Genomic DNA, 27,085 nt, shown 5'->3' with positions numbered 1-27,085 from the left:
CCCGTTTTTCACACACTTGCCAAAACTTTTAATTGTCAATCTTTTTAGTTTTAGCTATTCCTCCTTGATATGTTTAATAAGAGTCCCATTTTGGTTTGTTTGTATTTTTCTAATGGTTTGGACCATGTTCTGTGAGCTTTATTTTCCATGTGCCTTTCTTCATTGGTGAAATGTCTATTAAAATCTTATGTCCCTTTTTAAACATGGGTTTATTTCTTCAAAAATTTCTTGAAATTTTTGTATATATATATTTTGTATATATTCTAGATGTAATAATATATTAAGTCTGATAAAATATATAATTTGTAAGTGTCTGCATATTATATATTTTATAATCTGCTATCACTTTGTGGGTTTATTTTCTTTTGAAGTGGAGAATTTTTAAATGTAAGCTTAAATTCCTAAGTTTGGTGTTTAATAAATTTTGCTTTTTGTGTAATAGCCAACAAGGTTTGCCTGGCCTATGTCACACTTTGTGTTTTCTCCTAGAAATGTAAGTTTTTGATTTTTTACCTGTAAGGCCTATAATCCGGTTTGGTTAACTTTTTAAAATAGTATGAGTTGTGAAGTTTGTTCATTCCTTGCTTTCTTTTTGTTTGTAAATGTACATCATTTTATCATTGTACATAACATGTCTTTCTTCTTTGGCTATTTTTCAAGATTTTCTCTTTATCATTGGTTTTGATTGTGTTTGCTTTGTTTCCAATTGGTTGAGATTCTTGCATCTGTGAGTTTGTTGTTTTCATCATATTTATAAATATATTGACCATTTTTTCCTCAAATATTTCTTCTCAACTTGGATATTTTGACATACCAGGTGCATCCCTTGAAATTGCTCAATAACTTACTATTGATGTTTTCATTTTTTAAAGTCCTCTTTTCTCCTTTTGCTTCTGTTTGTGATGATTTAGTTTCCTGTTTAAGTTCACTAATCTTCTTTATGTCCAATCCGTCAGTTCATTAATTTGATCTTTTGATGTATTGTTGTATCTGCCATGTCTCTACTTTTTGATTATTTGGTACATGTTTTTTTGTAATTGTGTTAGTATCCTTGTCCGTTCATTTTGATGTGTTTATTCTTTTTTGGTTTTAGTTATTTTTTTCTCCTTAGTATAGGTCATCATTTCCTACTTCATTGCTTGCCTTATATGTTTTTCCTTGTCTTTCTTTGCTTGATGGAATATATCTTAACAATTTTTTTATATATTTTGTTGATTGTTTTTGTTTGTTTGAAGTGGAAGGGTTAAGTGGTTCCTGTTATTTTATCTTGTAAATTCTTAACCAGTTGGGATTCACTCAGACATTTGTGGCACATGTGGTACATGTACAAATTCTTTTCTCTCCGTGTGTGTCTTGTGTGATGGTATGTGACTGCATGAATGAAGGTAATGTGTTTGTTACAGAATTTGGTCTTACCAACTGTGGGAGCATTTTAGGCAGCCCTTTGTAGGCCTTTTTATTGCATATGATGTTAGAACTTAAAATTTACTCTGCAGGCAGTTAAGAAGTGAGTCAGAACATGAGCTTGGGTGAACAAGAACAGGTTGAACCCAGGAGCAGGAGAATAGCCCACACCTCTTTCTGTAGAAACTGAGTTGCTTCCTAAATTACTTAATTTACATTTGAGGTGTACAAATTGGAGAAACTGATGTAGAAACCAGAATGTTGAAAGTAGTGGCAGCCTTGGTTCTGGCCTTAGGATGATGTGAGAGAATGCTGCTTCTAGTCTGTTACCAGTGTTACTCAGGAATCACGTGGCCTTCCCTGAATTGACACATGTATCCAATGAGGCGCAGTTTGGGAAATGGGTTGGGCCTGCCTATGTTGTCAGTACTGAGCCCCTGCCCTCTGTCCTTTTCTGCTTTGTTTCCATACATGTCTTCTTAAGCATATTTGATCTCTGACTAGGGCAAAAGGAATGTTACCTCTGCCTAATATGAAACTGGTAGCCAGCCTACATTGAGCATGCCAACCTGCCACACATGGAGTATCTGAGCCATTCTGTCTTTGCGGATTTTCATTCTTCTAAGTTTACTTTTCTTCTTTGTTATCTGTAGCTTGAGTTACAGAGGTAGCATTGTTTAGATGAGAAGGGGTCTAATAGTGGGAAAGAAATTGATCATGACTTTTGTTATTTTAGAGGTTCTCAAGTCTTTCTTATTTCTCTTTGTTCATTTTTTAAAAAATATAAATTGGTAAAGGAATGTAATTAAGGCAGAACTCCTATTAATTGGGACTTGGGCTTCTCTCAAGGGCAGCAGTAATGGATGATGAGGATGGTCTTCCTTAAATGCTGCATGGTTTTGATATGCTTGCCAGACCACTGCATACAGATGAAACTTAGTTCTATAAAATTTAATTATGAAATCACATTTTTTGTTGTTCAAATTTTCTGTATAATTGTATTATATAAAAGACACATATCTTAAAGACAGGTAAACCTTGATACAAGTTACAGAGCATTCTTTTTTATGCAGATACTCACGGTAAATGTATTCACATGTAGATTGTATAATTTGAAATTCTCAGTTTTTGACTCTTATTTATAAACAATTCAATATAATTATGTTGGATAAATACATCAAATTTGTATTAACACTTAAGTTCTGTTTCATAAATATTGTAATTTGTGTATGCTTTTTGTGTAGCAGATCATATTTTTAAACAAAGTTTGAAGGCCATCTTTTCCAAAATTGCCTTTCAACTAGAAGTGCCTGCTCCTGTCTTAGAAATGTGCTATTGGACAGCTCAGCATCGTACACTGTCAATCTCCTCAGTGAAATCACCCAGTAGCGTTTCTTCCTGGATGTTAGGTCATGTGTGGAGCTCAGAACCAACAGTGTGCCAGTTCTGTTAGGCTTGGCCAGTCCTAGGTCCCTCTTAGAGAGGGCTGGAATCCAGTGTTGCTTACCACTCATTCACTGTCATTTGCTGCAAGATATGTTATTGTATTGTCAACTGGCATAAAATATCAGGGAAGAAACTTGAAAACAAATTACACGTATAGGTGGAAATCCCTTTTTTTGGTGGATGTATCGGTTGCTGTTTTATTCCTTGACATAAACACCCTTGTGTTTTTTAGTTCCTGTACATTTAATCAATGAAGACAATACCAGAATTACATGCTTCAGTAGGAAGTGAGTCTTAATTTATTAATAGCAATCATTTGTTAAGACTTACTTTATTTCCTTGAAATATCTAGGCATTTTACTCTAGGCTACCATGTACTGTATACAGATTTATTTTGCTGTAACCATTGCTATATTTAGTTAAACTGTGCTACCCCTGCCTTTTTCTTTTTCTGTGTTGCCCAGGCCAGCCTTGAACTGGTGCTCTGCTTGCCTCAGCCTCCCACATAGGTAGGATTACAGATCCATGCCACCACCTGTGGCTCAGTTTTCTCATTTAAAAACTGAAGTTACATTTTTCTGTATCTGTTATATTTTTGATTTTATATCTGATAATCTGTGTTAGACATCTTTTCCTATTTGACACCTGGTATTCCGTCACTAAAGTGGTTAATATCACTGCTATTTATTTGGTACTAGGGATTGAACCCAGGGGTGCTTTAACCACTGAGCTACACCACAAGTCCTTTTCATGTTTTATTTTGAGCTAGGGTTTTGCTAAATTGCTGAGGCTGTCCTTGAACTTGGTGATTTTCCTGCCTCAGCCTCCCAGAGTTGCTGGGATTACAGGCTTGCACCACCAAGCCTGGACTTTACTATTTATTTGTTATTATCATTTTTTGTGGTGCTCCGGATTGAACCTGGAGCCTTTGTTGCACTCGTTGGGCAAGTGTTCTATCACTGAGCCAACCCCTAGGCCCATATTTTTAACTTCTTGAATGGCTCTATGAGCTAGGTATCTGTATCCTAATAAGATGAAAGTTAGATTTATAGAGACCTTTTATCCAGTTCACAGATACAGTATGTTTTTTGCTCCTATTCCTAGGGTCTTCTTATCATCACCATCTGTCTGAGGTCACAGTTCTTGAGACTTCTTGTGCTGTAGGCACTATAGAAAGGCCTGGCCATACTTCCCATTTACTCTTCATCACAGCCTTAGAGGGGAGAGATGGTATCCTTAGCAATCCCAGTGTGACCAGATTCATCCCAAGTGCCTTTGATCCCTGGTTTGCTCTTAGCACTGCCACTGTCAGGTGAGCCTCTGATATTCCTTCTTGGCGTATCTGCTCGTGAATTCTCGTACGTAACACACCTGGATAAGTATTTCAATTCCTTTTGACTGTATTAACACTTTTACTTCTAGAATAATATCCTACATTAACAAAGTCTCACTACTTGGTGATTTGCCCTCTTCAGAAGAGTTGAGGTAATTTCAGGCAAAGTTTTCTTTATTTAACTCCTTCAGAACATTTTCAGTGAGTGTGGCTTATTATTAAGGACTTTTCATTCATATTTCCTCCCTTTCCTGAAACACTGTAACCATTCATAAACATACCTAACATTATTTGTTTTAATACCCTCTCTGGGAATTTCATTGATTGGGCAATCCTTGTTCTTATGGTTTATCATGAATATAGTTATTTACTAAATTTATTGTATTTTTTAAACAATTAAGGTATCAGTAATTTCATCTTATATTTTATTTTTATGGCTCTGACCAAGGCAGTGACACTGTTAATTGGCAAAACCTAGACTAGAACCAGGTTTTTTACTTTTTTCTCTGTATTGTTATCTATCTATTTATGTTTTTGATCCCAGAAAATAAAATGCACTCCCTTCATTGATTTCTTTAATTGAAAAATGGCTTTTTAGTTTAAAAAAAAATTGTAGAAGACACGTAAAATCAGGCCTTACCTGCATTATATTTCAAAGGACAGAGAGGCAGGATAGTGTAGAGATCAGGTCTAGTTTGGGAGCTGAGTTCTGGATGCTACTTACTGCTTGTGCTGCTTTTGGGGAGTGAGTTAATGTGTGTGCACCTCAGGTTTTTTTCATCTGTAACACAAGGATTTTGTCAGGGTGAAGTTAATTGAGTAATTGAAGCACTCAACAGCTTTGCAGTCTTTTCTCTTAAAAAATAAACAAAAACCTAGTACAACCCTAATTTCTGATTGCTTTCATTATTGTTTAGAATGTGGGTAATATTTGGAAGTCTACACTATATTGTTAATCTTAAAGTAAATTATTTATAGTTCTGAGAATAATAATAATTACATTTTTATATGAATAATCACTTAAATTACAATGGCATTAACTTTTAAAATAAAGGACTACTGCCTTCCTAAGTGTCTTCCTCTCTTTTGCAGTATAGGAAAGTGTGGGGGCAGGGCATGGGGGAGACTTCAGCTTTTTGAGTTCTTGAAGAAATGCTTCCTAGTGTTGTGACTGGCATTTCGTAGTATCTAAAAGCATGCTGCTGTTTTTCTGTGCACAGAACACTTCCTCATGGGAGAGATGTTAGACTTAGAAAAGTTTGTTTCTTATGAATGAACAAAAATTTTCTACGTTTTATTTTTTCCTAGGGAGTGTCAATAAACATAACAGCATTTATTTTCATTTAGTAGCAGAACCATACAAGAAAATAATAATTATACTTGTAGTAAAGGATCCTTTTGTACAGTAAATTTTTTAATGTTGATGGATTGCTTTTGAAACATATTGCTTTTCATATATAGAGAAGGGTACATGTCAAGTGTGGCAGTGGTGGAGTCTTTATGATCATTAAGAAGAACATGGCATTCACAGTAAGTGTGGCAGAAGACATTTGAAAAACATTAAAAGACATAATTATTTAGGCCTAGCAATAATTTGATAAAAAAGAATTTAAAATTTAATTGTTAAGTGTTTTTAATAGCTGCTAACTTATCAATTTTCAAGTAAGCAAATCTCATATTCTGTCCTTTTAAAATCTCTTTAATTTATTTATTTTTTTGTAGTTGTAGATGGACAGAATGCCTTTATTTTATTTATTTTTCTACCTTTGTCCCCTTTATTTGCAAGGTAAAATATTTAATCAATTTAAATACTTTTTTCTTTGTTTTCTTTTTAAAGTGTGAATTTTATCTTATTTAACTTAATGTGCTCATTAGTAATTAAGAGATATGGATAGAAAAATTCATTCTATAAGTCCTGGTTAAAAATATAATTTGGAACTTGCTTACAAATATATTTAGGATTAGTACAATGTATTTAATTTTACACATTATAAAGATGAAGTCTGTAGTTATTTTATGTCAGTTTTTGTTTCATATATTTTGTATAACATATTATACCATAATATGTGCTTAATTTTCAATACTTAGAAGGTAAAATGCCTTTTTTATTTTATATTGGTAAAACCAATGCATTTTATCTCATTTGGATACTGTTTTAGAAATCGATATCAATTTCATATTTATTAATTATTATTATTATTATTATTATTATTCTGGGGGTTGAGCCCAAGGACGCGTAACCACTGAGCCACATACCCAGCCTTTTTTATTTATTCATTTTTAAAATTTATCTTATTTTTTTTTGTAGTTGTAGATGGACAGAATGCCTTTATTTTATTTGTTTTATTTTTATGTGGTGCTGAGGTTCCAACCCAGTGCCTCACGCATGCTAGGCAAGCGCTCTGCTGCTGAGCACCCCAGCCCCCCAGCCCTTTTTATTTTGAGACAGGGTCTTACTAAGTTGCATGAGGCTTTAATCTTTTATTAATTTATTAATTTTATAGTTTAAGAAGTTGGCATGGTAGTGAGAGCACTGCATAAAGGTCAGCAGTCCTGAATTCTAGTTTTGGTATTTAGCTTCTTTGCCACATTTTCTTGAAAAAGTCAGAGTTACTTATATTCTTTGGCCCCTGTTCCCTCCCCTCTTAAGGTGAGCTAATAATGTCTGTACCATGTATTCATGTTGTTGTTAGGAGCATTGAAGTATCAAAAATGGTCTGCAAACTGTAAAGCTTATTATTATTTTAAAAACAAAATTTTACTTATTCTAGAGAAACAAAGTGATATCAGTGAATTTTGGGTGCTATTTAGTTCATATATGTTTTTATGTGTATATGTGCGAATACAAAAATGTACATGATCCCACGTGAATGGGATTATATTGTACGTAATATTTCTGTCCTTTTAAAATCTCTCATGACAAGTTTTGTGTACTTTTATTTATTGCATAACATTCTTTTATAATTGTGTCAGTGTTATTGAGCATTTAGATGAGAATGTTGTTCTTTTGACCTCTTCTCATTCTTGTTTGAGGACCTTTTCTAGGAATTGAAATATCTGGTTTAGAATGACTGTTGAGGATTGTTATTTGCTTGCTCAGGACATAGGCTTTTATCTAATCAGAATGAAATACTTCATGTTTTGATGAGTTGAAGTATGGTCTGAACATGTTTATCTAGGACTATGTGATGGTGATATTGGGATGAATAGTAGCAGAGAGTACCTTGAGGTGTTTCACTTGGACATGATGATTTGATCTAGTTAATTAAAGTGGAAACAAATACATTCTTGATATGGAAATATTTTGAAGAACCAGTTTATGACATAGGCTCATGAAAGTAAGATTACTGAACAAGGAAAGGTGGTATAAAACTGATAGAATCAGGGTGTCTGCAGCAGCTCATCTGTGAGGAAAGACAATGCCTGAGTATTGGGTATGTCCTAAGCTCAGATAAGACTTCCCCAGGAAGGTCATGGATGAAGGTGCATGTTTTAAAGCCATCCACGATGAGTTTATACTTGAAGCTCATTAAATAAATTTTATCTGTGAAATAAAAATATATGTATGAATAAAATTATCACCTTAATTGATCAGATGAGGAATAAGAATTGACAATATTGAGGAGTAGGAAGTGATCAAATAGTTTAAAAGAACTATTCCTAGAAACCACATCATTAGAGATTTTAAGGAAGTAGTAAATATTGCATTTATAAGTAACAGAAAGTTTTCCTTCTGTTGATACAATTGGACAGATGTATAGGAAAGTAATTACATTCAGGACTGTATCCCCTTTTGGAGACTTCAAGGTAGACTTTTTCTCAAGGCCACTTACCTCTCTTGGCTCCTGGCCCTCCTTAGTGACTGATTTCTATAGCAGTTTAATAAAGAAGTGAGGCCATTGTAACCTGTAAGATTTGTTAAGGCTCAGTTCTCTCTAATGGGATTACTGCCCTTGTGAAAGGGCCTTGAAGGAATCTATTTGTCTCTTCCAGTATTAGAGGACACATAGAAGGTGCCATGTATAAGGAACAGACACTGAATCTGGCTCCTTGATTTTGGACCTCTTGACTTCCAGAACATAAGCAATAATTTTTTGTTCTTTATCAATTACCTAGTCATAGATGTTTTGAATTAACAGTCAAAACTTACTGTTGTAAGAATTTTCTCAAGTGTGTCCTGAAGTCCTTTTAGATTCATATATATTTGCTGTGAGAAAAATATTTAGTGGTCCAGGAAGTTTAGAAAATGTCATGCACACTTCCAGGCCTTTCTTGAGACACACAATGATTACCGACATCTACATGAGGAGGGTATCAGTAGTGTTTTACTCTTTTGACACCTTTGTGTGTGATGTCTCATTATTCTTTGCTAGTTGCTATTCTAATTCTCTTATTCATGTACATTTTCTCCCTGAATCTGACCCCTTTTAGGAGGTAACAAAAGGAGAGGTAGGTATCTGATTTGATTATATCTTTATTAAATGAACTTCTCATAGCTGTATTGTTGTCTGAAGGGGCATATTGGTCAGCTCTTTTCATCTGGATTTTCTTCTTCTTTTTTTAACCTGGTGCTGGGGAATTGAACCCAGGTCCTTGAGCATACTAGGTAAGTGCTCTATCACTGAGCAATGCCTCGTCCCTGGATTTTCTAGATAGCTTTATGTACATGAATTGAAATTTTATTTCAGCTTTTATGCAAATTCACTTATGGTCCAGAGTAATGAATTCTTTTGGAGTTAAAATCCTTCAACTGACTATCTGTATTTTTCTCTAGATGTAACCATCTCACCAACAAGGATTAATGAGAGCAGTGCTAAAGTCAGGTTTTAGTATTGAGCTCTTTTAGCTGCTCTCATGCTACATGTAATTGTAGAATTGTTTTCTTTAACTTTCATAAACTCCTGTGGAGTATTGCTTTGGCCATTTTTTTGTGGGCCAAAAGCGATTTTGGATTTAGAGTACTTTCATTCTTCTATTCTAGTAAACTTTAACTGCTGGTCTTGCTGTCTTTTTTTTTTTTTTTTTTGGTGTGTGTGTGTATGTGTTTATTTTTTTGTTTCCTGCTGCTTTAGCAGAGATTAAAAATTGTCAATGATGTGATTGTTTAATTCACTTTGACACCTGTGCTCTGCCCAGCTCTTTGGGAAGGGTGTGATGTGTGGTTGTAGAAAGGGAAAGAAGACTGCAAATTTGTCAGTAGGACCATAGGGATTAGGGTTGTACATATGTCAGAGTTGTATCTTTCTACACTTGTCTTAGGGATTTTCTTTAAATTTACTGGATTAGTGTATGTGGATGAATTTCTAAGAGCAATACTTTATAGTTTGTCTTTCCTGTAATCTAGTGGCCTGGATTTACTTTTTCATCAGAGATTTTCTGGGATTTGGAAATTGTACCCCACAGGCTTTCTGTGAGGAGCACCTGATTTTCTAATGGAAGTGGGGGATGTGAAATAAGGACATGGAAATAAAGATGGGAGTGGGGGATGCGAAATAAAGACAACCAATTTTCAGGAGGACATCCTGCTACGACATCACCCCTGCTTGCACAAAGGGAGGAGCAGCCTGGCAGATCTGGCTTTGGCTCCTGCACTAGACATACTTCTGTACACACGTTTGTGAGTGAGGAGATGCTAGTATGTTGAGGGTCAGATTTTTTTTTTTTTTTTTTTTTTTTTGCTTCTCACATCTTTTTCTGTTTATGGTATTGTATTTTATTTACTTTAATAGACCAGTTAAGTTATCATCTACATCTCTCAAATTGAAATAATTTTACAGGATTTAACAGATTTTTATTACATGCTATACAGTGTAGGAATGTATTATATGTATTATAGTATATTATGTATTATGTGCTATATAGTGCACAAAATTATTTTGAAATAAAAACTAAAATAAGGATTATTCATTTTTGGAAGGTAGTTGTAAATGTTACTTCTGTATTGCTCTTGACAAAAAAAAAAAAAAAAACAAAAAAACCAACGACCATTTTAAGTGATGCTATTTTAGCAAAACAATCATAGTTTCAAAACTTTTTTTTTTAAATAATCAAGGGTATTCTTTCAGTTGGTCAGACCCTGGGCTTATACATAGATAGCCTCAGTGAGTACATTTCTAGCATGAGTCTGGCTCTCAACCAGCAGTCAGCTCCCTGTGGACTCTTATGTCCTCATTGAACATGTCCTGAACTTGTCTCCTATGGACCAGCTTATTTTTTTCCCAAAGCAAACACTGATCTTTTTTGACCCCAGATTCCACATGCAGTGCGCTTGAAAGTGTGGTTGGCTTTAGTAACAAATGTGACTTCCGCCTCTCATCAGTATTCTTCTACACCGCCATGTTTGCCTGGATTATTGCAAGAGACGTTGGTTAAATGACTCCTCTACCCCTCTCTCTGTGCCAAAGGAGTCCTGTTGAAGTGTAAGTTGGACAGGACTCTTCTCCTTTGAGGTGTCCTTGATGATTTTTTTCTGCCAGAATACAAGCCAAAGCTCTTGTGGCCTGCAGGGCTGCCACTCTCACTTTCCTGAGGTGCAGCCTTCTCTCTCCTTTTTGGTGTACTCTCCCGTTTATGTTACTGCAACTCCATACTTCCATCTCACTGCTTCTCATCCCACCTCCGGGCTTTGTGGTGCTCTTCCTTCTGCTGGGATCTCTGTTCTTGTTTATTTGAGTGCCCACCACCATCTCCCTCTTTTTTTACAAGTCACATTGCTGAACCCTCCCACCCCCACAAAAAAAAGAAAGAAAGAAAAATTTCAACCCTTCACTCTCATTTCAGAGCCTCCTTCTTGATTTTTTTTTTTTCCTTCCTCCTACTACTTTCTGGTGTTTAATATGCTTTCTGTGTTCCTTTTCTTTCTATCCTTGTTGCCTGTCTCTTTGGCTAGGTGGGGTTTTTTTTTTTTTCCCCTGAGCACAGGGACTTTCAGAGCTATCTAGAACCATTCATTGTATAATAGTAGATCCTTAATAAATATATGAATTGAATGTTTACATGGATGACTTGCAGTGCCATGAAAGTGTTGTGCTACGGGTTTAGTGCCACTTTGTCTTGTTCATGAGCTATATGGTAGTAGGATGAAGCTCCAGGAAGGTATGATTTTAATAGTCAGATTTTTCATTTAGGTGCAGAACCCACCTATAGCTAACACACAGTGATTAATGTACTGAGGCAGGGAATTAAGATAGAGATGCATGAGTATTTCTTAAACGGAAAGCATTTAAGTTGGATACTTTGGAGAATAGAGGTTTGGTTTTATTTCTCATACTGTGTAGATTTTACATTTTAAAATTATGTTAAAATAGTATTTCAATGGCTGTGAAGGAGAGCCTGTATTCAATGATCACACATTGCTGGCAATATTATATCAGTTGGTAATTTTATGCTATTCAGTCATAATTGGCTTACATGTTTTTAACTGAGGATCATATTGAGACTGTTGCACTACTCATACTTTATTCCAAGTATGGAGAATACATACTTAAGTTCAAATTTTGGGTGTATAAATGCTTTGCATTTGAGCATAATTGAGATGTGATTTAACCTTATAAATTGTTATTCCTCAAGATATTTAGCTTTAGACATTTAGCAATTGTTATAACATGACATGAAGTGAAAAAATTCCCTCCCTGTTTACTTTAGTTCTTTTCTGTCTTCAGTATAATATTTTTGTATTAAACATTTTAGTTAATATTTTTACTGTATTACAAACTGCACTGTGGTTTCCAAGTTCAGATATCTTAAATTATACTTGCTCATGTAAATAAGCTGCGCTTTGCAACCTTGGGTTTTTAACCTTTGTTCTTTGCTATTAGCTTTATGTTTTTGTAATTATACAAAAATGGAGGACAGTAGGGAACTTGTGACTTAAATGGACTCTTATTACTATATTCCTTCTGAAGGAAATGAAAAATTAATTTTATGCCAATCAAGCAGAAACAAAATATAGAATATCTTGTACTATTTTTCCCAGTATTTAATATTATCATAGTTTTTACTTTCAGTGTTGTAATTATCCTTCAATTTTAATGATTGATGGTGTGACTAGTTATTTATAGTTATGGAGTGTGTATTGTTCATAGTTATTATTGCCTACCATATAAAAAAGAATGAATGTTATTTTTAGTTAATGTAAGCATATTAAATGCATAATGAAGTCACAGTCATTTAAAAATTCAGGATTATTAGTTTGTCCTGCAAACCAAAGTTTCCTTATATTATATAAACAAAAACAAAATAGGCTAGATATTCAAAGAAGCATTCACAGTTTTAGTCATTATCTTGTTCTTGGATTTCTATGCAAGTCTCTTCTGTGAGACTGCTGTACTTTACAGTCTTAAGCTGCCCATTGTGCAAACATGACCAGATGAATTCAGTGTTTAATGTTAAGAATCTTATAACATGCCAATTTGATTTGTAGCCTTTCATATCATAGAATGCTAATTAAAATCATATTTTTGCATATGTCATGCCTTTCATGTACATATGCAAATAGATTCTGTTGCCTTTCAGCTATTAGTAATTAACTTTATGAAGGACAGCTGTAATACATAATTAACAAAAATGTTTGCAAGCCCCCTTTCACTGAAAGTTACAACAGTAATTTTTTTTCTTTTACTTATCAAGAGAGCCATCTCAGTTTGTTGCTCTGAGTGGGAACTAAATTGTTTAAATAATCACATGACATAATTAAATTGATGTTGTACTGTGTTCAATAGAAGAATGGTGCTCCATGCACTGGCTGCTGACTCCTGTCCATTTCATATTTATGTAAGCAATATCAAATTAAGTAAACTGATTCTTCTGTAAAATAAGATAATTTGTCAGGTAATACTTTTTGTTTTAGCTATTTGTATTTCCTAGCAGTAAACCATTTTTTTTTGGTTCTGGAGACACAATAAACATAGTATAAAAACCCCTCTGCAAATCGCTACCATGATTTTAAGAAAGCTTCATGAAAACTATTCATTTACTAATTTGTAGGCCTTTAAATAGTTAATTGAACGATATTGTCTCAAATTCATTTTATAGTGAAAGTATGGGATTGGCTAGGGGGCAGTGAGTGTTATATTGAGGTCCTTCTTTATCTTTCCTACCAACTTTCAGTGGAGACAGGTTCTAAGAAACTGTAGTCATTGTTTTGATCATTTGGTCACTGGCAGTAAACCCAGGTACGAAAATGAACCAGTCAGTTTCAGTGCAGTTATTTCCTTTGCTTTCCAAGTATTACAGCATATGGAATAACAGGCTTTTTGTTTAAGAAAAATGCCACTATGGTATGCATTTTCATGTTTTCTGAATATAAACATATGTTGGTATTATCCTTAAATATTTTCTATATAGATGTCTAGTAGAAAGCCAAATTTTAGTTCTATAATTACTTTCATTTATTTTTTAGGGTTGCTTTTGTAATGAAGAAGCACTTAAATACTCATCTGCTAGGCAAACATGGAGTTGGCACCCCAAAAGAAAGGTAATTTCCATTTTTTAATTTAACAAATATAATTAAATTATTATTTTAGGCTTTCTTTATCAACATGATTTTTTAGAATTTTTTATCAAGTCAGTCCATTTTATTTTGCATTTGTGGTATTTTGTTGTTGAATATTGTGTTTTATGTCATCTTCCCAGAAAATTATAACAGTGTACATTAATTTTTTTTTATTAAATTGCAGTCTGGAAATATTTGAAGTGTTTGTGGGACTTTGAAACAATTTTCAAGCACTGAATAGTTAAATTGTGGGAAATCATCCTTTGTAGCCACTTTTGCATGTGCTAAACTAAATATGTGAAACCAAACTTTGTATTTTTAACTTTGGAGTTTTAAAATAACATTTTTGAATTCTTACTGTAGTCTTAAATATTGCTGATATTAAAAAAGAAATACATCTTGTAACTTACCAAAATAATACTACAGTTGCCATGTCATGAAAAATAACACTACAATTATTATGTCATCAACTGCCAGATTTTCTGTCTCTTGGTACTATATCATAATTAGCTTCATCACATAGACTTAATTATATTAGGTGAACTGAAATAGAGCAGTTTCAGTTACCAGGTGAGCTGGCTACTTTTGAAATTTTTAAGCCTTTAAAATGTGCAGCTCACTCAGGTGTAGCATGAGCACTGCCATTTCCCTTGTATATAGTGTAGATTGCCAGCTTCTTTTCAGTGCCCCAAGATGATATCCAAATGCCCCAGACACTCCTGGAAACCTTAGTTTCTAGTACTAAATTAAAATGTCCATAATGATGCAAATTCTTCTTGTACTCTGAAGAGTGAAGCCTCTTCAGCCTTTTTTTGTATGGGTTAAATAGCCCTTTTAAAAAATGTAAAATGCTCCTTTGGTATTTTGTGTGTTTTTGAGGAGTTTGACTTGACTTTTCTGCAGAAGAGGTTGTTTTTTTGTTTGTTTGTTTTTTGTACCAGGGATTGAACCTTGGGGCACTTGATCACTGAGCCACATCTCCGTCCCTATTTTGTATTTTATTTAGAGACAGGGTCTCACTGAGTTGCTTAACAACTCTCTTTTGCTGAGGCTGGCTTTGAACTTGCAGTCCTCCTGCCTTAGTCCCCTGAGCCACTGGGATTACAGGTGTGCACCATCTACTCTATATATTATACATTTGAACCCAAACATACCATTTTGCTTTTTATTTAGGAATTTTAAAAAATTGAAATATTTGTTCATAGTGTACCATATCCAGATCCAAACTGCATATGAGTAATTCATCTACCCATGTATGTACATTTATACACATGTACCTATACATATATATGCTATCAATATTTAGTTATCTTTCAAACACCTTAAAACAATATTTTGACATTGTTTTCAATCACATATTTGCCATTGTTTTTTCTGTTTATTTTTCCTATGTATTTCAGGCTTCTTTCACTTATTTTAGTTCTAAATATATAAAAGGAGACCAAAAAGCTAGAAAAGGTATGCTAGTTAACTTTCTATTACCGTGACCAAATACCTGACATAGTCAACTTAAAAGGAAGAAATGTATATTTTGAATCAGGGTTTCAGAAATTTTGACCATTGGTGGATGCTGAGCCTGATTGCTTTGGGCCTATGGTATCACAGTGTATCATAGGGGGAGTGTGGTAGAGGAGGCTGTTCACCTCATGATGTCTGGGAAGCAAAAAACAGACAGGAAGAAACCAGGGTCCTTAGTTTCCCCCTTTAGGAGCACATCCTTAGTCACTTAATTTCCTTCCACTAGGCCTCAACTCTTAAAATTTCTAATGTCTTTCAGTAGTGCCACAGACTGGTGGTGCCTTCAATACATGGTCCTTTGGAAGCCATTCCACTTTCAAACCATAGCAGAAAGATTGAATGGCTTTCTCCTCTTGGAGATATGGTGAGCTTTTATGATGAGACGTGACACTATTTTTTTTTGCCCTAAAATCAGGAAACAAATCTAAGATTGGAAAATACACCTACATTCTGGATTATTACTTTTTAATATTCCAAGTGGCAATATTCATCTAAACCAGATATTTTTGAATGTTTATCCTACTGAAGAGGCTTGTTTTTCCTAACTTCCACTGAAATATAATTTTATAATCTGCAACTGTAGCTAGAGGAGACTATCATTTCAGTTCTGTAATCAGCCCGAGGAATGCCAAAAGGCTTCTTTTTGTTTTATTTCCATGGTTTTAGGAAGCAAGGAAACTCTGCCAGCATGCTGAACCTCCAGTTTGGGGCATAACTGTTCTCTCAATTAAATTAAATATTTTCCTTACCTATTTGAAACATTAATGCTTTGACTGTAATTTTAAAACTTGCTATATTTTTAAATTCTCCAAGACAGTGTAATCAGTTTACTTTTTACGTTTTGAATTTGATTCTTTCCTCTAATGCATTGCATATTAGGGCAAATAGTAATAGAAGTTAGTTAAATAGACTGTGACAATTAAATTAATAATGCATTTTGTTTGCAAGTATTTAGGCCTTGTAGTTTGACTGATATATGCAAAATATTATTTTTTAAAAATTAATTTATATACTTTAAAATTTGATGAACTTATACATTTTGTCAGCATGATTATCACTAGAAAAATATTACTAAATAATTTCAAAAATTTTTGACACTTCATGAACACTTGAAGTTATGGCTTCTGTAAGAACATAGTTCTTTTTTAAAAGAATTTATTTATTTTAATTAGGTATATAGGACAGCAGAATGCATTTTGATTCATTGTACATAGTTGCAGCACAACTTTTCATTTCTCTGTACATGATGTAGCGTTGTACCATATGTGCAATCATATATGTACCTAGGGTCCTTAAATTATCACTAACTTTTTTATGGTATTATTATATATATTACAGTATTTCTGAGGTCTTTCACACTTAAAAACAAACAACTAATTGTTAACCATCCATTTGTTGTTCTAAAATAATAAATTCTAATTTATTGGCATGTTCATTCCAGTGTTTCCTATTTCCAATGAATAATTTTCTCTGTATTGAAAGTTAGCCAAATATCTTTATAACTCTTTGAATTCATTCATAGTAATCTAAGAACACCACAATGGAGCAGCCATTGCAAATGCATCTCCTGTGAGTGCCAGGTGTCTATGACTGTGGAACTGTTTGGCATGTACAGTTCAGTGCCTGGGATCAGCTGGGCTTTGAATGCCTGCGTAAATAGGAGGGAAGGTTTGCTCAGAATCCCCCATTTGACATATTAGTTTTTGGTGTGTGTGTGCGCGCGCGCGCGTGCGCGCACGTGTGTGTGTGTGTGTGTGTGTGTGTGTGTGTGTGTGTATGTGTATGTATGATCAGGAAAGGTCTGTGTAGGTAATGCTCTGGAAGGCTAATGAACGCATGGCTTTCACATTAGAAAGTGTCTTTTGAAATATAAGCATTTAACAGTTATGTAGCCGAAAGAAATGTATCTGTGCCTTTACCAGTGAGTATCTACATCTGAACCTCAGTATCTTTTCTGTGGAGCCATATTTGGAAGTGTCTGTTAAAGTCTTTGCTTGCAGTTAGTCATTTACTGTCAGCACAGCTGTGGGGTGTGTGCAGGCTCTGGGCTAGTTAGTATTTCTATGGAATTTCCTTCAAGGTCATTCAAATTGGGAGTCCTCCAACTTGTGCTGGACCCTCCTTTTTTCTCAGATGTTAGGGATTTAGTGTTAGCTGGCCTCTCCTCTTTTCTCAGATGTTAGGGATTCAGTGTTAGCTATCTTCCTTTCAACTGCATCTTTGATACTGTTGGTAAATAAAACCATTACCCCCATTGGTTTTCACTGTGGGAAGGCAAGACAGGCAGCCCTGATGGTTGTTCCATTGTCCTTTAAGGCACTAATATGAGACAGGAATTACATAGGTTTTTGAAAGTCATTTCACTTCCTTCTCTTTTTTTGTCTGGAAAAGTCTGTATGTTAAAATTATATAGAAGCATCATCCTTGTTTTCTACTTTTCCAGTTTAGATGTAAGCTTCACACTCTTCACAAAACTTGAAAATATCTTGCAGAACACAAACGTTTCTGGGAAAAGCTCGCCTGCATGCACCTACCATGGTGATTGGTAATTCTATACCAAGGGTACTGGGGTTGTTTAGAAACATAGATTACATCATGTGAGTGAAATATATTTTATAAAAAGCCTGATGTTAAATAGAATAGTATGCTAAAATTTTTCTTATTAGAAGAAAGTCTGTTTATATGCTTAAGTCCTATTAATATTAAATTTTAGTTGTTGCTTCATTTTAAAGAAACAACTTTGAGTATGTTCTCTCATTGTATATGGCTTCTTTAATTAAAATGCAATTTTCCTGTTTCTTTGGCATGGTGACTTGTTCTCATGGGTGTGTTGCCATTATATTCCATGTGCTTTTTCCATGCTCTGATCATTCTGGAGTGTGCTTGTATTCCAAGACTTTTTAGGCTCTCTTTCTCTTATTGACCCATTACTTACTGGTTGTCTTTTCTCATTTCTTCCTTCCTATTCATGGTTTGCAATCTTTTTTTCTTTTTCTTTGTCCCCCATGAGGGCTAATTTAGGAAAAATAAAGTGTTTATGGACTCCTCTCTGCTTTAAAAATATTTACACAAGAAACAGCTCTGTGGACTAAAGTGGATAAAAAAAAAAATGTCCATTTTTTTTATCTTGCCAAGTTTGTTTTCCTAAGTTGGGAGGGTGTTGGATTTAACTTAAAACTACTTTTGCTGGGGCACAGGACTGCCTTTCTTCCATCTTCTACCATATCTCCATTTGTGGACAGTTAAATATAAATGATATCCTGTGCTTTTATGACATGGTTATTATGAAAAAGTAAAGAGGTGGCCTTTTGAGATAATCACTCTCCATGGAAAGCCCAGGTTATGATTTTTAAAACTTACTTTCTGCATTTACTAGCTTCAACCAACAATGTATTATAATAGTTCATATTGAGATAAATGTATAATTTCAAGTACTGTTTTCTTGCTGAGATTTGTGAAGTATTTCTAAATTGCATTGATAATGTGGATTTTTTTGGTTGTAGTTACTTTATGAGCTATGTCTTACTACTGAAATGGATATTTGGTTTAATTTCTGCTTTTAAGTTTTCCAGGAGAAAGTTAACAAGTAAGTATCAGTTGTGTAGAATATCAAGATTGCTTGTGATTCCACTGCTCATCTCTGGGGCAGTGGAGAACCCTCCACTTCAGGTCATCTCCATTGGGCCCCTCAGCTTTCAGGAAGCAACAGGAGCTTTACTCCAGAATCAATGCATAGTCAAAAGCTACACAAATTATCTGTATTCCATGTTTTAGATAATTCACTTTAATATTCTGGAAACATTCCTTTCATTCACTTCTTAATCTGCTTTCAGTTCTATCCTCTCATTCTTCCTGTTTCCTTCTATGTGTTGTTTTTGTTTTCTTAATATAATTGACTTTAACAATTATACATTTAGTTATTATGACGATGAGTTAAATTCAAGAATATTTTAAGAAGAAACCATAGTAACTCATATTTATTGAAAATATAGTATTTGGGATGATGTTGATGAAAATGTGTCATGTCTTTGTCATAAGGCTCAGGGAAGTGATTTCTCTCTGGTCTCTATTCCAGGAAGTTCTGCTTTTCTGAAACAATTTGTCATTTTAGTCTTGGGTAGTAGCGAATCATGTATATAATTGAGTTTTCCTCTTTATGTTTACTGCTGGGAAGCTCAGGGCCAAAATTGTGATCCATCTCTAGCAAGTGGGAAGGACTTCAGGGAATGTGTTTTATTTACTACTGTTATTTCCAGTTTCATCTTTTTTTCCCTTAAGGGAAAGTCCCATTTTATGTGAGCGATATATTTTAACAACCTTACATAAATCAAAACCACATAATTCAAGAGCAGTTTTGCAATTGGAATTTTTTAAAAAGTCAAGTCAATATTTTTCTGGAAGTGCATATATCTTTAGCAACTTGTTTTTGGGGGCACTTTGTTGAACATTGTTTAGTCCTGTCATTAGATAGTTTTTAAAGTGTCCTAGCCTATGAAAATTTTGTGCAGTTCTGTGTATTGCTTCCATGTGGTTTCTGATTCTTAGAATTTTGAATATTGCTTCCTTGTAGAGTTTGGTGTTCAGACACATTTATTTAGTCCTCCCCACCCCAGTCAGGGAGGTTCCCCCCCTTTTGTACCAGGGTCTCTGGCTGTATCAAAAATACTGATTCTTTTAGTGTATCTCGGTTGTATTGATAAATTAATGTGTGTTTTTCCTTTAAAAGAAATGCTTATGATAGTAAATGTGAAATTTTAAGTGAAAGTAGTATATATAACAGAAGTTAAGATTTTTTTCCTACCTTTTTTCTGATATTTATCCTTTCATTTTTATGTCCACAAATTTTTATGTGTTTTCTTCCTAGGCATTAAAGTAAACATGCATATTATATGATTCATATTCTTTAGAACATACTAAGGTTTTAAATATTGTTTTCCGTAAGATGTGAACACTTTTAGTAAAGGGAGCAGTTACTCCTGCCTGAGGGCTGTTATGGAGTGATGGTAAATAAGGACATGTCATTCATCACTGATTATTTATTTTTAAGCAAACTTTAGCATATTCATTACTTTGTTCAAAATGTAGATGGGATGCAGTGCTTGAAGATGACATAGCCTTTCTTCTTGTGAACCTTAATTTTGTTGTTCATGGATGGAGGGATAAAGGAAAGGAGAATGTTATCAAGAGTTAGATTCTGATGCCAGTAAAACATGGTGCTATTCCAGGGAGTGGGTGGGAAGGGTGCTTCTTTAGCTGGGGTATTTATAAAAGCCCTTTGTATAGGGCTGTGTTTGAAGTGAAGCATGGCCTTAGAGCATATCAAAATCCCCGCGAGGCTTGTGTGTGTTTTTTTTTTTTTTTTTTGGCTGGGGGGTGCATTACTGGGGATTGAACTCAGGGACACTTGATCACTGAGCCACATCCCCAGTCCGGTTTTGTATTTTATTTGGGGACCGGGTCTCACTGAGTTGCTTAGCACTTGACTTTGAACGCGAGATCCTCCTGCCTCAGCCTCCTAGCTGCTAGGATTCTAGGTGTGTGCCACCATGCCAGACTAAGAATGTGATTGTTTTTATCCCCTGTTTTGAGAGCTCAGGGACCTTGAATACAGCTTGGGCAAAGGGACCTAAGGGAAGAAATGAGATCCCAGAGATGTGTTTGCACTGTTTTAGGAAATAGAAACCAATGAGATGATTTTCTTGAGGAAGGATTTTGAGACTCTGAGGATGACACTTGGAGACTTAGCTTGAATCAGGCTGAGAGGCCTGACTGTGGCTTTGCCAGTGATCTTTTACTCTTTGCATAAAGGAAGCTGGTATAGTTGAGAACATGTAGAACTATGTCTCTGACAGTGTGGAAGATGAGCTTCAGGGAAAGGTGGTGGGCAGGTACACTGGCACTTGTGTGGAGACACCAGTGCTGAGCTCCTCACCTCCCCTGGCTGCTCCCTGGGCTTTTCACCTGCCTGGCGACACATTCAGTTCCTTTCTTCCTTAATTCACGTTGCTGACCCACTTGCAAATAAAGCCTTTTAATCATCCATTGTATTTTGTTGGACAAATTCTTTCCTACTCACTTCTCTTATTTGGTTCCACAGGTTTTGCAATACATTTACCCAACATACCACTTCTCTTGGAACACTTCAAAACATATATTTGTTTTAAGTCCCATCTGAGGCCTGTCTTCTCTGAGTTCCTTTCTTGTTTATTCCAACTTTTATTGATCTTTTTCATCAAATTTCAATGGAACATTAGATGATACAGAGTTAATTTATATAAATGTATAGAAATATCTGTAAATGAAATATTAGGGTAGACATTCTTTTATCCTTTACACACATACCTTTATTATAGGTATGTCTCCCTGCCTTAAAAGGAAATCCAAAGATTGTAGTAATATTGCATGCATTATAATCATCTTATTCAGTATTAGTTCATAAGTTATTAGGTCACAGATATGTGGTTTATATTTGATAATCCTTACTAAAATGACATCTATTTTATTTCATTTCTTATTTCATTCTTACATAGGAAAAAAGTAAAACTGAACTCTATAGAGGTACTGAGGTAGAACTTTAGTAGTATGAATGAATGTTCCAATTGCTTTTACATGTGATAATACATTAATGTTTAATGCAACAAATTAATTTTTAATTCATTTCTTTTTCTGCTACCATGTAGTCCAGTAGTACTCTCAAATTTTGATTTGAGAATATCTGCTCTTTTGAATTTTTAAGAACATAGGTGTTTTCTCTCAGCTTGTATCTTGAATATTTTTTGTCATTCTCTCCTTTTATTTCACTTAAATTACTTTAGAACACTGGGGCTTATACATCTGGACTCTGACTAAAATATGCCCTAAGTGCTTATCTTCAATTCCCACTCAGTACCAGAATTAAAGAGAACAAAGGCCTGTATGTTCACTGCAGCCTTCAATTATGCTTAATTACCAACTTTGGTACAGTTTCATTATATATTAACTGACTTTTTTGTGAGAGTTTCTTTATATTCATAATGTCTTTTGCTTATAAAAGTCCAAATTAATTTTTTTCTGAGGAATTTTCAGGAAACAGAACTTTTTGGAAGTGATTTTTGTCAGGTCATATTAAAACAATTTGGTCATCCATTCTAAGAGATAAGAAATGAGTTTTCTATTTATGCTGTAGTACTATGATAGACAAAACGAAGGCTTAATATAGACTATTTTCTAAGATAGTTTTTTTCCTGAATTCTTTGTGGGATCATCTGCATGATCTATTGTGAGGTTAGAAGAAAGGGACTCTCTGCTCAGTGTGGTGTTTTCTCACATTTGCACTCACAGGAGAAAGTAAGATGATCTTGAAGCTCCACAGGAGACTTCTTTGTCTCATAATCACCCTGCAGTTCTGCAGAATGTCCATCATTCATTTCAGCTGATCTTTTACTCACTTTCAGTGGGGCTAGGGCTTAGTGGTAGAGCATTTGCCTAGTACGTGTGAGGCACTCGGTTTGATCCTCCGCAACAAAATAAATAAACTAAAGATAATTAGAAAAAAAAAAAGAATCATTACCCTGATACTTACAAAGCTATTAATACTTCTCCATTTGAGTCATATAAAATTGACATTTAACAGGTTAAAAACAGTCAAGTATTGTTAATTTCATGTGAATCAACTTAATTTCATTTTAAAAATGTTTCTAGCATATGATGTCAATATAAAGATCTGTTTTTCAGGGAAACATCTATTTCCATCCATTTTAATCAAATCATGGTCTCTTCTTGTTTTATGAATGATGATTTCTTAGGTACTGCTTAAGGTAGTAAGCTCAATATAGGAAAAGGTGGGTCAAGGTGAAATGAGAAGACATCTAAGCAGACTCTGCATGGTATTTTCACTCACTGTCCTACTGAAAGTCACTTCTCCCCATTTTTCTTCCTGGGGTCAGAGTGTATGTTTTTTCAAGGGTCAATTTTTGTCGCACTCTTTAAAGCTTTCCCTAGATTATATCCCACATAGTCAATTCTTTCTTGGTAGAAGGCTGAAGTACCACTTAGCACATTCTGGTTTGTTTTCTTTTAAAAAGATATATTTCCTGGCTTCAGGCTACTTAGTTCATTTCTAGAGGGATAATCCTCAATTTTTTTCTCTTAAGCTTTGAGCTTTTGAGAGAGGAGTTGACAGTCATAATTATCAATGGACTCAGGATATTAAAACCTTCATTGAAATTTTCATTCTCAAGACTTACTTTCATTTAGTGTAATTCATGATCTGTAGTCACAGTTTGAAGTTTTTGGAACTGTATTATGTGATTAAAATTGTATGTAACATGCATGCTCAACCTCAGTGCATTGCTCGGATAGTTGGTAGCTTTCCTGTCTGTGATAATAAAGATGCTCTCTTCTCAGTTTGCAGCTGGTGAAGCCACCATGTATTAATGTTTATAAAATTTCAAAGAATCACATACACATATATTTATGTATAATATTTTATACTTTTAAAACTAATTGTTTTTAAATGATGAAATTCAAGAAGTTTTCACTATGGGAAACAGCAAATTTAACACAACATGCATATAAAAATTTTTATTTCAATTAGGCCCAACGTTTCTTTGAAGTTAATTAAAATGATAATATCCCTCTTTCATTCTTATGGTTCACTGTAGTGTTCAAAATGCCTTTTTCTCATCTTCTATTTATAATTATGTCATATGGCTATATCATATATTCTTGGCAATTAGATAGTGGTATACTTATTTCTGGGATAACAAATTTCAAATTAAATGTTTTTCTTTTAAGATTCATGTCTTTGTCTTTTTTCATGTATATTATTAATGTGATAAGATTTTTGACAATAAGGAAAAATTAACTGAAGAAATTACACTAATGCTTATTTTTTAAATTAATACTAATGTATACGGGCATATTTCAAAGCTTTAGTGTGTTTGAAGAGATGGGAAAATATTGTTTTTATTTATTTCAAACTAATTTATTTTTGGTTTTCTTAACAACAACAAAAGTAAATGGTCAAATAAATAAAAACAAACCCCCAAGAACATTCACCTGAAGTGTAACCACGGAAGTGCACTGGAAGCTGAGTGCTCTGGTGGAGAATGGACAGGGCTCCATGCCCCGACACCTCTGGAGCAGCTTCTCCACATCTCATAGGCCTGGGAAGGTCTCCTTCACACTGAAGAAGGTGTCTTCTGCACATAGAGATTTCTTTTTTATGTACTGGGCTGTTGAATTTTATAGATTTAACACTCTTAATGTTATTGATACCTGAGTAGCAGCACACCATGTAAGTTTCGGTAGAAATTCAGGTTTAAATTGAGTATGTTCAGGGACCATTCTGTCAGAGCCCATCACTTGGCCAGTAGGAGAACCCAGCACATATTTCAGAAAGCTCATTGTGAGTGGGTAATACCTAAAGAAGTGATGAAATAGAAAACCATTTAGTTCAAAGAACCCAACTGCTGGAAATGACATTAAAATAAAGAACCACAACATATCTAAGCATGTAATTATTCTTCACTAGAAGCAGAAGTTTAGGATATGTTAGAATCTGGAATGTAATGTTCTAGTGTTCAGGCTTGATGGTAAATGCACAGGGTGGTCTTTATATTACTGAGTGAACAAATAAAAATGATGTAGGGCAATTAAATCACGACAACCAAAGATTATTTCTAACTTGCTTACTTTGAGGCAAGACCTTAATTTCCCACTTTCAAGTGGTCCACCTATCTGCTTGTACCTAAGAGCATAGAAACTTTCCTATTCAGTGGGGGGAAAACTTTCTTGAATGTTGAAAACATGACTTTCTTGTTGGCTAATAAATATGAATGGAAAACATCTTACTTTCAATAAAAAATGTTCTTTTTTAGAAAATCATTACTGTTTATGGTAACAATTTATCTGAAGTAGCTGTATTGAAATGACTTGACTGTCTAGCTTGTGTTTATGATGAGACCTATTCATTTTGAGCATTTTAGGAAGGTTTTTCTAAGTAACAGATAGCTTGCAGTGGGGGCCATCAGCTGGCCACATTGTGCAGAAGTGCTGAGTGAAGAACTTTGGAGGAGAATGGAGAAGTCAACTCTTGTTTGCCAGAGAGGACAGAAAGAAGAGAATTTCTTCTCAAATGCTCTCTCTCAGGAAGAAGAGTCAGACCCAGGGTTCAGGCTCTTGAGGATTTCTGCTCACTGGTAGGACTACTTGCCTATCTCAGCCTTTCCTAAGAAACACACATGATTAGCTGTGTCCCTGACACATCTTCATCCAAAAATGACATCTATCGGTTGTGATTTTCATTCAGAAATAACTTTCTTCTGGAATGCCTCTTATGTTTAGTTTATTACTGTGCTCTGCTTTCTAAGTATTATTTCCTCATAGTTTGCACTCTAGTTTCATTTGCCTTTTCTGCCAACTTTGATGGAGGCCCCTAGGATGATAGGAAAAGGCAGAATCCTGCTCAGCTGTCTTCATCTTGTTGTCTAGTGTGTTGTGTCTGTGGCTACATGTATGTGTTCTTCTAGGAGACCCCATCATTTGTTATTATTTTTGTTTTGGTTACAAAGTGATTGTTACTATAGTAAGGATATAGTAGAATGGTCTACAAAGTATAGGAGAAACTTTTTCAGTATTTTTCTTTCCTGGCATTATTCATAATTTTATTAATGATTTGAGACTGTTTGTAGAATCCTTAAACGTCTAAAAGTGTCACCTATTTTTTAAAATATCTTTATTCTATGTATTTTTATGTGATGCTGAGGATTGAACCCAGGGCCTCACACATGCTAGGTGAGAGCTCTACCACTGAGCCACAATCCCAGCCCCAAGTGTCACTTATTTTTTTTTTTTAATATTTTACCAAGTTTTTTGAAGGGATGTATATCCAAATAGCTTTATGAAGGTCTCAGTTCATACACCTTGCAAATATCAGTGGCTCACTATATTCTATTTGCCTTAACATCAAGTAGCTTATTGTAGAATAATATAGAAATCATGTGATTTTGGATTTTAAAGGGAAACTTTACATTTAATAGATGTAAAAAACAGTTTTAGAAAGACTTGCCTTTGGTTTAGTAATTATAAGATGTCACCTGTGTATTTTGTAATAGAATTTTTTTTTCTTTGGTAAAATAGCACTATGATCTTATAATTATTTGATAAACCTATACATTTATGCATATCTTTTGGTAAAATTGTGTATCTCATGCTTAATAACTTCTCAGAAGTTTTAATCTTTGTAATGGTAATAAATTATATACTATTTAATGTATTTATGAGAGCTAAATTCTTTCTCTTTAACATTCTTATTGAGGAAAGAGAAAAATAAAATAGAAGCAGAGTAACTTTGAGTGAATAAGAAGTGCTTGTTTTTATTCTGCAGCAAATTGTTGTAAAACTTTTATAATGATCCAGTCTGTTGAGCTATTTTTTCTTTCAAGGCTGACATCATTACTGTTAACATTACTTGAGATACAAAATAACAAGGGCTCTCTTCTTAATCCTGTTATACAAATGTAACAAAAACATATTCATAAAACAAAGATGTAAGATTTACCTTTAAGAGTGAAGAAATTCTGGTAGGACTGCGTTGTAGGTTATGGGGCTAGTTGTAAAATACACATGCCTGTGTGGCCTGGTCTCTTGAAAAGCACAGTGAATTGTCATTTGTGGTATACATTAAGTCATATCATCATGGATGCTTCCTTGACATTCAGTAGAAGGTGTTAATGTAATGTTGCACGTTTAATTCCACTAGATAAGAATCAATGCATTTGAGATCCTGTGTATAGACATTACTGCTCATTCTTTGCTACCAGCACATGGGAAAAAACCCCTATATGATTTGTTTGGATATCATGAATTTTGCTGTAGTTAAAATATTGTGCTATTTTTATCTAAACAGA

At 34.3% G+C, this 27,085-nt stretch overlaps 1 protein-coding gene across 3 annotated transcripts in view; it reads left to right on the top strand.

The window, feature by feature from the left end:
* Znf407 (zinc finger protein 407) overlaps nt 1–27,085 on the top strand; it is a 430,768-nt gene that overhangs the window by 163,026 nt on the left and 240,657 nt on the right. For 2 of the 3 annotated variants that reach the window (XM_027935301.2, XM_071602634.1), the window contains exon 4: nt 13,584–13,658. The exons of the other annotated variant lie outside the window; for it this stretch is intronic. In XM_027935301.2, the coding sequence (XP_027791102.2) occupies nt 13,584–13,658 (75 nt within the window). The remainder of the gene's footprint in view (nt 1–13,583; nt 13,659–27,085) is intronic. 3 annotated transcript variants of the gene reach the window in all.

The sequence above is a fragment of the Marmota flaviventris genome, chromosome 16 (genome assembly GCF_047511675.1).
Source record: "Marmota flaviventris isolate mMarFla1 chromosome 16, mMarFla1.hap1, whole genome shotgun sequence".
NCBI classification, from domain to species: Eukaryota; Metazoa; Chordata; class Mammalia; order Rodentia; family Sciuridae; genus Marmota; species Marmota flaviventris.
The sequence above is the reverse complement of the archived record's forward strand: the minus strand, read 5'-3'. Positions and strand labels throughout refer to the sequence as shown.